Source organism: Bubalus bubalis, chromosome 9 (genome assembly GCF_019923935.1).
Source record: "Bubalus bubalis isolate 160015118507 breed Murrah chromosome 9, NDDB_SH_1, whole genome shotgun sequence".
In the NCBI taxonomy this organism is placed as follows: domain Eukaryota; kingdom Metazoa; phylum Chordata; class Mammalia; order Artiodactyla; family Bovidae; genus Bubalus; species Bubalus bubalis.
The window spans coordinates 37,075,719-37,090,184 of NC_059165.1; the positions used below are offsets into that span (position 1 = coordinate 37,075,719).

The 14,466-nt window shown below is 35.9% G+C and overlaps 1 protein-coding gene across 3 annotated transcripts in view; it reads right to left on the reverse strand.

The window, feature by feature from the left end:
* GABRG2 (gamma-aminobutyric acid type A receptor subunit gamma2) overlaps positions 1 to 14,466 on the reverse strand; it is a 204,628-nt gene that overhangs the window by 135,988 nt on the left and 54,174 nt on the right. Inside the window, exon 3 of one of the 3 annotated variants that reach the window (XM_044947360.2) lies at positions 4,276 to 4,319. In XM_044947360.2, the coding sequence (XP_044803295.1) occupies positions 4,276 to 4,316 (41 nt within the window). In that variant the 5' untranslated portion in view covers positions 4,317 to 4,319. Of the gene's footprint in view, positions 1 to 4,275; positions 4,709 to 14,466 lie in introns of those variants that run through there. The other 2 variants (XM_006062396.4, XM_006062397.4) reach the window with 2 other exon arrangements.

The window sequence follows — 14,466 nt, forward strand, 5'->3', positions numbered from 1 at the left end:
TTCATTAAAATCTATATGATATATTAATATTTAAATGTAAAATCTGGTTCATTGTATGTATACACATGACACAAGTAGATTGGAAAATTCGCACTTGATGTTACATTGTAACTATTTGGTTTCTGACTTTGAAGAAGTCACACAAGTCTTTTATAACCCACATGGATTTCTTATAACCAGTAGCAGGAGGATGAATTCTTTCTTTCATATTTGCCTGAATAAGAAATGTGCCCACCACAACTGAAATCCTGTATCTTTAAGCACTTAAATTGTTTGGACACCTGTGATGGTCAAACAGTTCCTGAAATGCACTAACTATAAAGTTTTGGCCAGTCTTCCAAGGTCTTTGATTTTAGCAGAAGTACTTTGGACAGTCATGTAGGGGAGGAAAATAATTTTCCTTCTACACTTGTAGATTCTTGGTTGAGACATCATTGCATTAATAAGATTCACAAGAGAAAAGAAAAAAAAAAAAAAGCAAACAGAAATGTAATAACATGTATACTTTCTGTATACATAGGAGATACCCAGGAAAGCTAAGTCCTTCAAATAGCCCAGGCCACCTCCTTACATACAGTGTCTGGTTAAAGACAAAAGAAGATGTTGTGAGCAGGGGGAGCCAGTTAAGGGCAGTTATTGAGTAAAGCACTGTCAACAAGGGGATGATTGTTAGGCAGATTCAAATCTCTGCCTTCACCACTGGTAAGTTTCTAGATATTTAGCCAAACTCTTCTTTCTGGTAGAGGGATGGAGATACTCATAAAAATGGAGATTTTTGTTATTTGAATGCCTCTTACAAAAGGAAACTTCCACTCAGTTTTAAGCTTCACACCTGTATCTGCTGTTTGTTAAAAATAATAAGCCTAAAATAATCCTTATGCCGAAGAGGCATATTTTGGGTTGGCAAATTCTGCATCTCTTCAACAAGTATTATGTCATTTCAGTAAAGCCTGTGAACTTTACTGAGAACTCAGTAGTGTTCTCCAGGCCAGAATACTGGAGTGGGTAGCCTTTCCCTTCTCCAGGGGATCTTCCCAACCCAGGATCGAACTGGGGTCTCCTGCTTGCAGGCAGATTCTTTACCAACTGAACTATCAGGGAAGCCCTGGTAAAGCCTATTTGTACTTAAATTGTGGAAAGTCTGTCTTGGAATTACTAGAAAGTTATTCTAGTCACAGTCCTAGCACAATAATATTTACAACAAAGATAAAATCTCTAAACTCAGTCTTACATTCTTCCAGTTTGAAGAGAAATCCTTGTTGATATGATGCAAATTTTAAAATGTGTAGAACAGAGGCCTCTATTGCTAAATAGTTTGTAATTCAATTATCTTGAGGAGATTATTCTAAACTGAGTCTAAGATATCAGATGCATTTATGTAACTAAATTAAAAGCTGATTTTTAAATTTCTGCCTACCTTTTGTCTAGAAGGTAGTAGGCAGCTGGATCCTGGGAAATACTGAGTGATAAATACTTCTCTCTCTCTCTCTCTCTCTCTTTTTTTTTTTTTTTTTAACAGATAGATGTTTGTCTCAGGGTAGACACTACTTGAAATGTTATATGTATAACTAAGCAAGTAAATATGCTGAGGAAGTGATTTAGATTTTTCTTTTCTCATAAGGCGAAGTGGAAAATTTGGAAAGGTAGGGAACAACAAGCTTGTTTATTTCAAGAATCATACAAGTTTAGAAAGTTTCCCAGATGATTCATATGATAGCATTGTATAAAAGGTATGTGACAGTTTAGATAGCTTTGGGTTTCAGAAATTAACTATCCCCCACATAAGAGATATTAGCTATAAACATCCTCATGCCAATGACTCATATTCCCACACAATCTAATTAACTTAGTCAATTTTAATGAGGGAAATTTTTCTTTGAAGTTATGTAAATAAAAAGTCATTATTTTTTTTAAATATTCCTTCAACTTTCTGATTCTACTACCACTGTTTACCCAAAAAGCCTTTTTTACATTTCTCCTAGAAACTCACATTTTTCTAGTCACTTGCTGTCCTTCTTCAGGATCAGCTTCAGAGATCAAAGCTACTATTTTCATCCAGTTCTATTCAGCCATTCAAATGGCTTTTTTTTTTTTCTTTTCTTTTTATGGGATTGCAACAAACTGAAACTCTGATCACATTCTCTGCACCAAACTACCGTGACTCCATTCTCTGTCATTACTGAGAAAATGTGAAAATCCTCCTATTGAAGAGTTTTCATGACACATAACTCCCATTATTTAGAGCTACTTAAAAAGCTCATCTAGATACCATGCTAAGAATTGAAAATTAAAATGTATCCCTAATATTAGTTTTTATATAATATTTGAGAAGGTAGGACTGTTGCTATAAGAAGACATCTTAAATTTGATACTCTTACAAATAATAATAAAGCATGTTTTTGGTTAAAATAAGTCCCTTGGAGATAAAATACATAAAAATGTACTCATCTATTTAAGTATAAAGTTGCTTACTAAAATGAATATAAGTGTGTGGGAAGGAAAGTGTATTTTAATCCACAGGTTTCATAAATGGTAGGAACATGAGAATGATGTTTTTCTATCAACAAGTAACTATAAATTCCCCAATTTCTGAAACAAATTAAAGGTTACATACTACATTAAATAGTAAAATGTGTGTAATTTTTAATTAAAAACATTGTTTTTCCAGTATGCCACTAAAATGCATAACACCTAAACTATTTTCAGTAAAAGGCCCTCTTCTGAGAAAGCTACTTAATCTGACACTTTTAAAGAAAATGCATTCAATTTTTAATGTAATGCAGGAAGGTATGAAAAGTACTGGTAGATTAAGCAGGCAGGCCCTTCTCTCTACTTGCAAACTCCCAAGAGAGACTTTCATTCCTTGTTTTGCTTGGGTCTCCTTTTTACTGAAATCTTTTCCTCTCATTATCTACTCCAGAGAATGCAGGACCAGCAAAGTTAGCTTTTCAATAAAATAAAAAAATATTTTCACCTTCATCTCTTTTATCTCCCTTCATTACAACTACTACATAACAGTGTCAACTCCCAGGAAAACCTTAGGCAATGGCTTGGTTTCTTCTATAGCTAGTTTTTATTTTTTTCTTTTTTTGAGTTTTGTCTCAAAGTGACAGTAAAGCAGAGCGCAACTAATATAAGTACAATAGACCTCTAACCAGCCTTTGGCTCTGGCTGGAAATCCTGATGGTGTGTGTTGAGTCAGGGGGGTTGTTTTTGTGGGTGGATAAATGATGAACTATATGTGAAGGGATATTTCCTTGATATCTTTGGTGCAAAGAAGTTAAAAAAAAAAAAAATTAGGTGCAAAACACTTCACAACACAATCTTTTCCCATCTTTTCCATTCAGTGCAATAAGGCTCTAAGACATTAATGCCTAACTTCCCAATTTGGCATCACATTTACCTGGCTCAGCATATTTTTCAATACTATAGCAAAGCCAACTCTTTTCCAGACCTATATCCCTCCATGCATTAACTACATTCTCCACCCCATGCCCAACAATGTCCCTCCTATCTTATGGAGGGGGAGAGGATAATCAAGGCAGGGTCCCCAGACATCATTAGTGCTCCTTTGCTCCCTCGGCATTCTGTCTTTACTATGATAATGTCCTGTGTAAATATAAAGTTGTCTTATGGGATTAGACAAGCTTCTTTTCCTTTGGCCCTGACAGGACTGCTGTCCCTGGTGCTGAACCATGTTACCCCACCAGGGAGTCTGCTGCCAGGTCAATGGGGCTGGATAGAAAACCTGGCTCACTCATCTTAAGAATGCTCAGGTGCAGAAACAAGAGATACTTTGGTCACAGGAGCAGAACCCATCCCCCAACACATACACACACACACACACACACACACACACACACACAAACACATCTGCCGGGTGTACGCCAGGACCCCATTTGTAGTTTTCTCTTCCAGACCCCCACCCAAACGCCTCCAACATGGCCTCAAATGCCAGCATGTATCAGCACAGCCCACCTAGACATCAGATTGCAGTACTATCAAAATGCTACTCCCCAAACGCAAAGTCTTTATGGCGTTAGCTTTTCCATTCTAAAAGAAAGAAATAAAACCCATTAAATAAATAAATAAATGAAAATGACCTTCCTTTTCTCTCCCTCTTTTTCCTGCCCCACATATTCACATTCTCCTAAATAACAAAGCCCCAAATCCCAGAAGAGTCTTTTAAATCTGGGTGGTCTCCCTAGTTCCTCGGTCCCCACCCCTTCCCCCACCTCTCTGAAACAAAACAACGCCGAAAAGGGCATATCTTACCCTGGGTAGAGCGATAGCAGGAGCAGAATCCACAGCGTCATTTTCTGTGAAAATACAGAAGTCGAGTAGACTGAGCTTCCTGTGCTCCATATATTTGTCAAACTCATCGTTTTTTTTTTTTTTTTTTTTTTTTCCCTCCCCTGCCTCTAGCCTCTAGGTTGCAGAAGAATCCCTCCCCTTTGTATTATTATTATGCTTATGATCTGATGGTGGCTCCCCCCACCTGCCTCTAGTAGGTCCGTCACTGGGGAGCCGTATTGCTACCAGCTTCGGGAATTAATATTCAGGGGGCAGAAATAACATCAGCACAAACGCTTGCAGATACCATCAAAGCATCAGCTCAGGGAGCAGCTTTCAAGTGTAGGGGAATAATATAATTGAGGCAGGGGGAGGGTACAGGGAGAGACGCATAGGAGACAAATAAGAGAATGAGAAACGCGGGCACACTCTTACACATATTCATGTTCCCCCACCATTCACACATACTCTCCCAGGTCCATCGTTTTAGGTTTGTTTATTTGTTTGCTTTGCTTTGCTTTTTCTTTTAGAGGGCAGCAAGTATGTATGTGTGTTGGGGGTGTGTGTATGTGTTTAAAAGAAATACTCGAGTCTCTGCGTGATTAACCATCACGCAGATTAACTATGAGGTCAAAGTGGAAGCGATACGTGCTGCTGCAGAAGGAATTAACACATGCGTGGTGTCTTTCCAGCGCTGTTTAACTCTTTGGTGCACACACACGCATGCAAAGAGAGGCTTTCCTGGGGACAAGAGATGCTTTAGCAATTTATATACTATATCACCAGTGACAGAAGGTGTCTCTTCAGATCTGCCAAGAATCCTTATTTAAAATCATGCAACATTAGAAATCATGGTTACATCGTAGGGGAAGGGGGAGCAGGTGTTGGGGGAGGAGTGGTTGTTTCTCTGTAAACCATCCATTAAGAAAACAGATTCAGTAAATTTTTAACTTGAATGAAGGGAGAAAACATTGATAGAATTACAAAACAAGAAGAATCTATGCTCCTCAGTATTCATTCCTCCTCTTTCTGCTCCCCATCCCTAGTGAAATTGTAAAGACACAAACTACTTGGATATTAAATAATATAAATATAAATGCATGAAAATAGCTGCCTAAAGACTATAGACCACAGAATAGGGGCCTGCTTCTTGAAAGGATGGTGGATAAAGGGGAAGGTCAAGATGACATTAACAATATAAAGGGAATTCTATTTGCTCTGTGGGATTTGCCTTTTGTTGTTGTTCTGCTTGGTGATAATTCTGAAAATTTCTGGAGTGGAAGAGTGGTGTTACCATGCTTCTTTCTTGTCCAGAATGTTACCATGGATACTGATACATGGGAGATATCCTTTTATGTCAACTTAGTTCATCCACTGCAGAGGAAACCCCATTCTCTCATCATGGAGAAGCAAGTGGAGGAGTGTTTCAAGGTTCCTGCAACACTGAGACCATAGCAGAGATGTTCATGAAAAATTCCAAGTGAAGAAGACCAATCAGACTCCCTGGAACATGGCAGGGAGTCAGTCCAAAACCAGTGCTTCTTCTACCAGAAAGTCTTCCAGTTAGGGAACTTGAGTAAAGGGTCCAGGATGCATAGGAATAGAACAAGAGATAAGTAGACGCACACTTCATCTGCAAACATAAAATATACTTAACGACAGCAGAGAGAAGAACTGTTGGCTTCCTTTAGACTGAGGAAACATATTCTGACACTAAAGCAAAAAACGCCTAACAGACATGCCTGGAAACCTGCATGCCTTCAGAACTTAGGCAGTTATTTACGGCATTTGAACAAAATCCAATTAAAACATCAACAGCATTCACATGTAGTAGTCAACATTTTTTTTTTTTTTTGGTGGTGATTAAATTAGAGACAGAAAAAAATGAAAGTGTCTTCCTTTGCAATTTGCTTATTCCTTACTGCACTGTGAGGAATTTTGGCCCTCCTTATATTTACCCTTTTTTTTTTTTTTTTTTTTTAGAAAACAAGTCTATGTTGTTAATAGCTGTGTATTTATTTTCAGTTAAGACATTCTATCATATTTTTGTAGGCCAAAGCTTACGTGTTCACATGCCTACAAAAGCCAAGCAAGTGAGATAAGTGAAAAATGAAAAGAAAGAGCTAGTTCTGAGTCAGTATAGTAGTGGAAACCATGCACACTGGAGTGCTTGTACCCCATCTGAATGGCGTTGCCACTGTTCTGTTCCAGTCAGTTGCCAGAGGAAATAGGAATACAATTATAAGAAACATCCTAATTTTTCAAATACACAGGAGGCCAAACTGAACAGATATACAGACCATTAAGCTACAAATAAAAACTGATGTGACAATTCTGTCTTCTACCAAATAGAACATTTCCAATTTTCCAATGTAAGTTATTTTTTTCCTTTGAATTTAGTGACAAGCATAGTGAACCAGTGAGAATGAATGCTATCACATTCACAAAGTAGTAATTCAGATTTGATTCCTTATTGGTATCATAATGATCCCTGTAAATTATAAGTTATTTCAATAATGGAATACATGCCAGCATATTAAGAGAAATCTATAGAGGAAATTATACTACTATAATATCTGGGTACAATTTTAACTATGCTATTCGTGGCTTGCAAGTTGCAGTTTGCCTTGGTGGATCTTTCCTATCTGGTGGCAGCTATTTGAAAAAAAATAATATCAATATATTTTCTAAGATTTAACCACATACATATTCACTGGTATTTGTAAGAGACTTTGTCTAATAATTTTTTGTAATCACCTTCTAGTTGTGAGTATAATCACCTTTTATTCTTGCCCATTTTTAAGTTTATGTTTGATGCATATTTAAACAACCATAATTTGATAAATATGTTCATATTTTCACTGCAAACAATATATTTGCTGTGTGAAAAGTGAAAGTGAAGTCACTCAGTCATGTCAGACTCTGCAACCCCACATACTGTAGCCCGCCAGGCTCCTCCATCCATGGGATTTTCCAGGCAAGCATACTGGAGTCGGTTGCCATTTCCTTCTCCGGGGGAATCTTCCTGACCCAGGGATCAAACCCAGGTCTCCCACATTGCAGGCAGACTGAGCCACAACTTACACTAAAATTTTAAAATTATTAAAAAGTAGAAAGAAAAAACTACCACCTGCATCTTCTTATTCAAACAAGCCACTGTCAATATATTGGAGAATTGTTTGGTAGACTAATTTTATCTGAATGAAGATTATTTTTATTTGATATTGTGTTATTATTATTACTATTACTATTGTCACTGAGAAACACTGGCTTGGAAGAAGCACAAGCTGGAATCAAGATTGCCAGGAGAAATATCAATAACCTCAGATATGTAGATGACACCACCCTTATGGCAGACAGTGAAGAAGAACTAAAAATCCTCTTGATGAAAGTGAAAGAGGAGAGTGAAAAAGTTGGCTTAAAGCTCAACATTCAGAAAACTAAGATCATGGCATCTGGTCCCATCATTTCATGGAAAATAGATGGGGAAACAGTGGAAACTGTGGCTGACTTTATTTTTTTGGGCTCCAAAATCACTGCAGATGGTGACTGCAGCCATGAAATCAAAAGAGGCTTACTCCTTGGAAGGAAAGTTATGACCAACCTAGATAGCATATTCAAAAGCAGAGACATTACTTTGCCAAAAAAGGTCCATCTAGTCCAGGCTATGGTTTTTCCAGTGGTCACGTATGGATGTGAGAGTTGGACTGTGAAGAAAGCTGAGCATCAAAGAACTGATGCTTTTGAACTGTGGTGTTGGAGAAGACTCTTGAGAGTTCCTTGGACTGTAAGGAGATCCAACCAGTCCATTTTAAAGGAGATGAGTCCTGGGTGTTCTTTGGAAGGACTGATGCTAAAGCTGAAACTCCAATACTTTGGCCACCTCATACAAAGAGTTGACTCATTGGAAAAGACTCTGATGCTGGGAGGGATTGGGGGCAGGAGGAGACAGGGACAACAGAGGCTGAGATGGCTAGATGGCATCACCAACTCAATGGACATGAGTTTGGGTGAACTCTGGGAGTTAGTGATGGACAGGGAGGCCTGGCGTGCTGCAATTCATGGGGTTGCAAACAGTTGGACATGACTGAGCGGCTAAACTGAACTGAACTGACTTGTCATTACTATACCCAGAAGTAAATTATGAAGTCTAAAGTTGGATCAATTTGGTTGTCAACATCAAATCTCTTAATCCTTGTAGAATTAAGATAAATAACTTAGGTTCTAGTTCTGCTAATGATGAAGTAGGCCAACCATTATGCAGATAACATTTATAACTTGTGGAGAAATCATTAAATAAAAACTATGTACATCCTAGAAAGTCACCAAAAATGGGCCAAAAGTGATGAAGATTTGACCATAAAATGAAGAAACTGGATTGGATGAGGTCTAGGGTTTCCCTGAGGGCACTTAAAAGATGATAAAATTTTCCGCATTTGCTGGAGGCTTCCCTGGTGGCTCAGAGGTTAAAGCGTCTGCCTGCAATATGGGAGACCTAGGTTTGATCCCTGGATCAGAAAGATCCCCTGGAGAAGGAAATGGCAACCCACTCCAGTATTTGCCTGGAGAATCCCATGGACGGGGGAGCCTGGTAGGCTACAGTCTATAGGGTTGCAAAGAGTGGGACACGACTGAGCGACTTCACTTTTACTTTCTTTGGTTTTAGCATGGAAAGTTTCATTCTAGGAAACAGTTGCAGAGATATAGGATGATTAACATCAGCAGAAGGCAACAACCTTAATTAACTCTTAGAGCAGCTCAAATTAAGAGGGAAATCAGAGAAACAAAATAGCAACAGAAAGGTTAGACTCCAGATCCAGGTACAAACTTTGTTTAGATACCTGTTTTTGAAGGGAAAGAGCAACAAGGCAAAGAAACCTAAAATAGAGCAAAAAGGGATCAACACAATTGAGGTCAGGAAACAGTGGATGATACATTTAATGTGCTGAAAATAAACTATACATAGAATCAAATTTCCAATATACAGATCTGTCAGAAAAGTAAGGGGGAAAAAAGACCTTTTCAAATAAATGAAGGCTGAGAGAATCTGTCACCAGCAAAGATGAGATAAAAATAATGCTAAGGTAAATTCTTCAGGCTGAGGAAAGTGATGCCATATGGGAAGCCAGATCTGTGACAAATGAAGAACCCTGAAAATGGTCAACATATGACGAAACTATATATACAATATGTAGTATTATACACATTATATATAAATAAAAATATGTATATAAAATGTATTTATTTGTTCTTTTAAAAAGCACCTGACTTTTTAATACGAAAATTTTAACAGTGCATTTTGGAGTTTATAAAACATATATATGTATAAAATACATGTCAACAATTGCAAAAAAAATCCCAGAGTTGGGGGTAAATAAAATTATACTTTTATAATTGTTTGGTTATTTCAAGAAATAATATGGCAACTATACATAGAGTTTGATAAGACAGAGGTGAATATGGTAATCTTTAAAGCACTACTAAAAGTAATATTAAAAGCTATAGCTAAAAATCATTCAAAAAATACTAAAAAAAAAAAAAACCCATAAATACAAAAGAAGGTAGAAAATACCAAACAGGGGGAAAAGACAAACAGAATGCAGATAGCAAAATTGTGGCAGAATAGCAACGTAACCACAAGGAGTATTACAAGAGATAAAGAGGTGTTCTTTACGATGACAAAAAGATCAACTCATCAAGATGACATAAAAATTATAAAATTTTCCACACCCAATAAAAGAGCTTCAGAATAAATAGGAGCAAAAACTGACAGAACAGGAGAAAGAGATAAATCTCACAATCACAGTTGGAGATATTAAAAGTCCTCTGACTTAACATTTATAGAATACAATACCCAACAATTGAAGAGTGAAGTAAAAAAGGTACATCATTTTCAACTGTTCATAAAATGTGCCTCAGTAAGTATCAAATTTTTGGAAGCTTACATATTCTCTAACTACAATAGAATTCATTAGAAATCAATACTATATGTAGAAACATTTCAAAAACTTTGAAAGTAATACTTCTAAATGATACACAGATCAAAGAAGAAACCACAGGAAAAGTTGTAAATGTTGCAAAACAAATGAAAATTAAAATACAACATATCAAAACTTGTTTTGTAGAGTTAAGGCAAGCCTTAGAGGAAAGCTTAGAACTATAAAATACATAGAAAAAGGAAAGGTTGGAAACAATAATGTAAGCTTCTGACTTTAAAAGCTAGAAAAAAGAACAGAGTTCTCTGTATATTCATTTGATTTTCAGTAAAGGTGAGGCATTTCCGAAGAGGAAGATTAATGATTTAAAATAATGATGCTGAAACAAATGATTAGATTATTTTTGAAGAGCATAATGTTGAAAATAACATTTACCCTTTATTTCATCTCTTATGCCAAAGCTAAAATTAATAATTTTAAGAAGAAAAGAGAATATGTTTATAACGTTGGGATCGACAAAAATTTCTTAGAGCAGGCATAAAGTAGAAAACATAAAATATGACTGATAAATTGGTCTTAATAAAAATGAAAAATATCTGTTCATAAAAAGACCACTAAAAAATGAAAAGGCAAGTCACATACAGGCAGAAAATGTTTGCATTATAAATAATAAAGGATTTGTATCCAGAATACATGAAGAAATTCTTCATTTTAATAATGAAAATTCAAGCAACCTAATAAAAAAGGTCAAAGTTCTCGAACAGACCAAAAAAAGTTGTATGTATCTAACAAGAACATGAAAAAGCTCTCATCAACAGTGTTCATTAAGAAAATTAAAAATGAAACCACAATGATATCTTTTCTTGTGGACTGTAATGGCTAAAATTAGGAGAAGTGACAATATTAAATTTTTGAGGGCAGAGAACAACCAAAATTCATATTTCCTAGTAAGAATGCAAAATGGTAATTGTATTTGCAAAGGATTATGACATTTGCTTTCAATGTTAAACAGTCACTTACCACATGAACAGGTCATTTTACTTAAAGATATTTATCAGAGAAAAATAAATGTATGCATATTCCAAAAAACTCTGTATAAGAATTGTGTAGATTTATTCACATTTGAAGTAATCTGAATATAATTAATAGAAAAATGGATAATCAGATTTAAGGGTATATATTAAAAAATGAAAAAACATGATTAAGGAGTAATCTTATGAATCATTCATTTTCATAAACATATACACATATAAATATGCATATATATATACACACACATACATACATACATACATACATATGACAACATGCTTGAATCTCAAAGCTATTATGTTAAAAGAAGCTAGGCAAACCACAGTATGTATTGTATGGTGCCATTTATGTGACCTTCCAGGGAACAAAAGAAAATCATGTGATTAAAATCAGAATAGAGGTTGCTTATAATGGTTGAATCACAAGAGAAATTTCTGGGGTAAAGGAAATATTCTTGATTAGGAAAGTTATTACCCAGGCTCATACACTAGTAAAATTCATAAAAGCATACTCAAGATCTAATCATTTCACTGTGTATTAATTTCACATTGGTAAAATTATTGCTAAAATAAATATTACCCTTTTCAATAAGCATGATCTGTGACAGCCAAAGTACTGTGTATGATAGGCTTTATTTGATCATCATAAAAAAAGAAAAAACAGAAGGCAAGCCATATTATTTTCAAATTTCTGCACATAGGAAGTTTAAAGTTTAGAGAGACTAAACAACTTGTCCAAGATAACCCATAGTGTCCACTGTAGTCTATAGCAGAGCAGATTTTAAACCCAGACAGTTTGCAGTTTAAGCAACTGAACACTTTAGCATGGTTGCACACAGTTTTCCAAAAAGTATGACTGTGGTAATAAATAACATAGTTACTAATTCATTTCCTTAATCATGAGCTACAATAAAATTTTAGAGGAAACATGATGTAATACAAAGATCAGAGAGTCTGGAGTCAAAAATTTTAGTTCTGTCATTACCTTTGTGACTTTAGAGAAATTACTTCATTTCTCTAGATCTTATTGTCTTATCAATAAATTGGTGAAACAGGTGATATATAAGGATCTTTTCAGTTCTAAGTATTCAATTCAGTTCAGTCGCTCAGTCGTGTCTGACTCTTTGTGACCCCATGAATCACAGCACTCCAGGCCTCCCTGTCCATCACCAACTCCCGGAGTTTACTCAGACTCACGTCCATTGAGTCAGTGATGCCATCCAGCCATCTCATCCTCTGTCGTCCCCTTCTCCTCTTGCCCCCAATCCCTCCCAGCATCAGAGTCTTTTCCAGTGAGTCAACTCTTCACATGAGGTGGCCAAAGTACTGGAGTTTCAGCTTTAGCATCATTCCTTCCAAAGAAATCCCAGGGCTAATCTCCTTCAGAATGGAGGAGATCGTTGGATCTCCTTGCAGTCCAAAGGACTCTCAAGAGTCTTCTCCAACACCACAGTTCAAAAGCATCAATTCTTCAGCACTCAGCTTTCTTTATATATAACTCTCACATCCATACATGACTACTGGAAAAACCATAGCCTTGACTAGACAGACCTTTGTTGGCAAAGTAATGTCTCTGCTTTTTAATATGCTGTCTAGGTTGATCATAGCTTTTCTTCCAAGGAGCAAGCGTCTTTTTATATCATGGCTGCAGTCACCATCTGCAGTGATTTTGGAGCGCAAGAAAAGAAAGTCTGTCACTGTTTCCATTGTTTCCCCATCTATTTACCATGAAGTGATGGGACTAGGTGCCATGATCTTATTTTTCTGAATGTTGAGTTTTAAGCCAACTTTTTCACTCTCCTCTTTCAGTTTCATTAAGAGGCTCTTTAGTTCTTTGCTTTCTGCCATAAGGGTGGTGTCATCTGCATATCTGAGGTTATTGATATTTCTCCCAGCAATCTTGATTCCAGCTTGTGCTTCTTCCAGCCCAGCATTTCTCATGATATACTCTGAATATAAGTTAAATAAACAGGGTGGCAATATAATATAGACTCTTTGACTATTTGTTCAAATCTAAAAGTTGAGTCTTAGAATGTATCCTCTGGAAACATTATGTCAGTTTACATTTGCAACAAAAATGTATGCATGCCAGTTTGGTCATTCTTTAGAAGCCACAGGAAATTTACATACACACACACACACACAGAACACACACAGACTCATGTGTGTGTGTGTGTGTGTGTGTGTGTGTGTGTGAAAGCTAAGGCCTGTAAAACGAAGGCATTCTCAACACTGACTCAGTATGGCATGTGAATCAATGCTGTGAATTATCGTGTAATGCTTTTCAGATGGCCTAGGCAATCACGACACAGTAAAAGACTCTCCCAGGCTAATGTCTCTCAGTGCTAATGAGATGCTTCCAGGGACTTTGTTTCAGACTTTGAGTCACAAAGGTGTCATTTAGTGTGACTATTACTGGATGGGACTGGTGGGACAGGTAGGCCTGGAACCATAGTATCAATTTCCCCCTATTGGCTTCAGAATCCCTTCACGTACCCAATAAAAGAGGATTTTAAACTGTAGGAGAAAATAAAGGACAAATGAAAATGACAGCAAATGATTATAGTGATAATTTATGGCATTCTTAGAATTCTCTTAATTTCCTTTTGGGGGGGATTCAGTTAAAAGGTGAATCAGTTCTTAAGTGGTTGGTTTCCTTTATTAAAACATTTAATTATAAAACATAAATATAAATAAAATTATTGTAGCCATTAAAATTTATTTGGCACAGTTTACATCAGAAGAAAAAATGTAAAAAATTAGAAAATATAATATTTTATTGAGGAAAATAATTTCAGCACCTCAAGTTAATACTTAAAAGAAAACATGGCTTCTTTCAAGTTATAGAAAGTATATAAAAATTTCTATTGCCTTTGTCAAAAAACAAGAGGTTTCAGCAAGAAAAATTAATCCATTGTAATTTTTAAGTTTTATCAGATATTTTAATTTTTTACATTTTATCAGATATTTTATGATCATGCCTATGTCACAACTGATAAAGATTTTTTACATTTAACAATTGTGTCATTTTTATTTGAGCAAACAATACTAAACTCAGAGAGCTGTGTGGATTAAATAAATTAATATATATAAACACTATATAATTTCTGATCCATATTGATTATTCATTATAATTATTATGTGTTTTTTTTTTATTATTCAACAACACTCACCAAAATTTATTAGCATTTAATAGGTACAAGCCT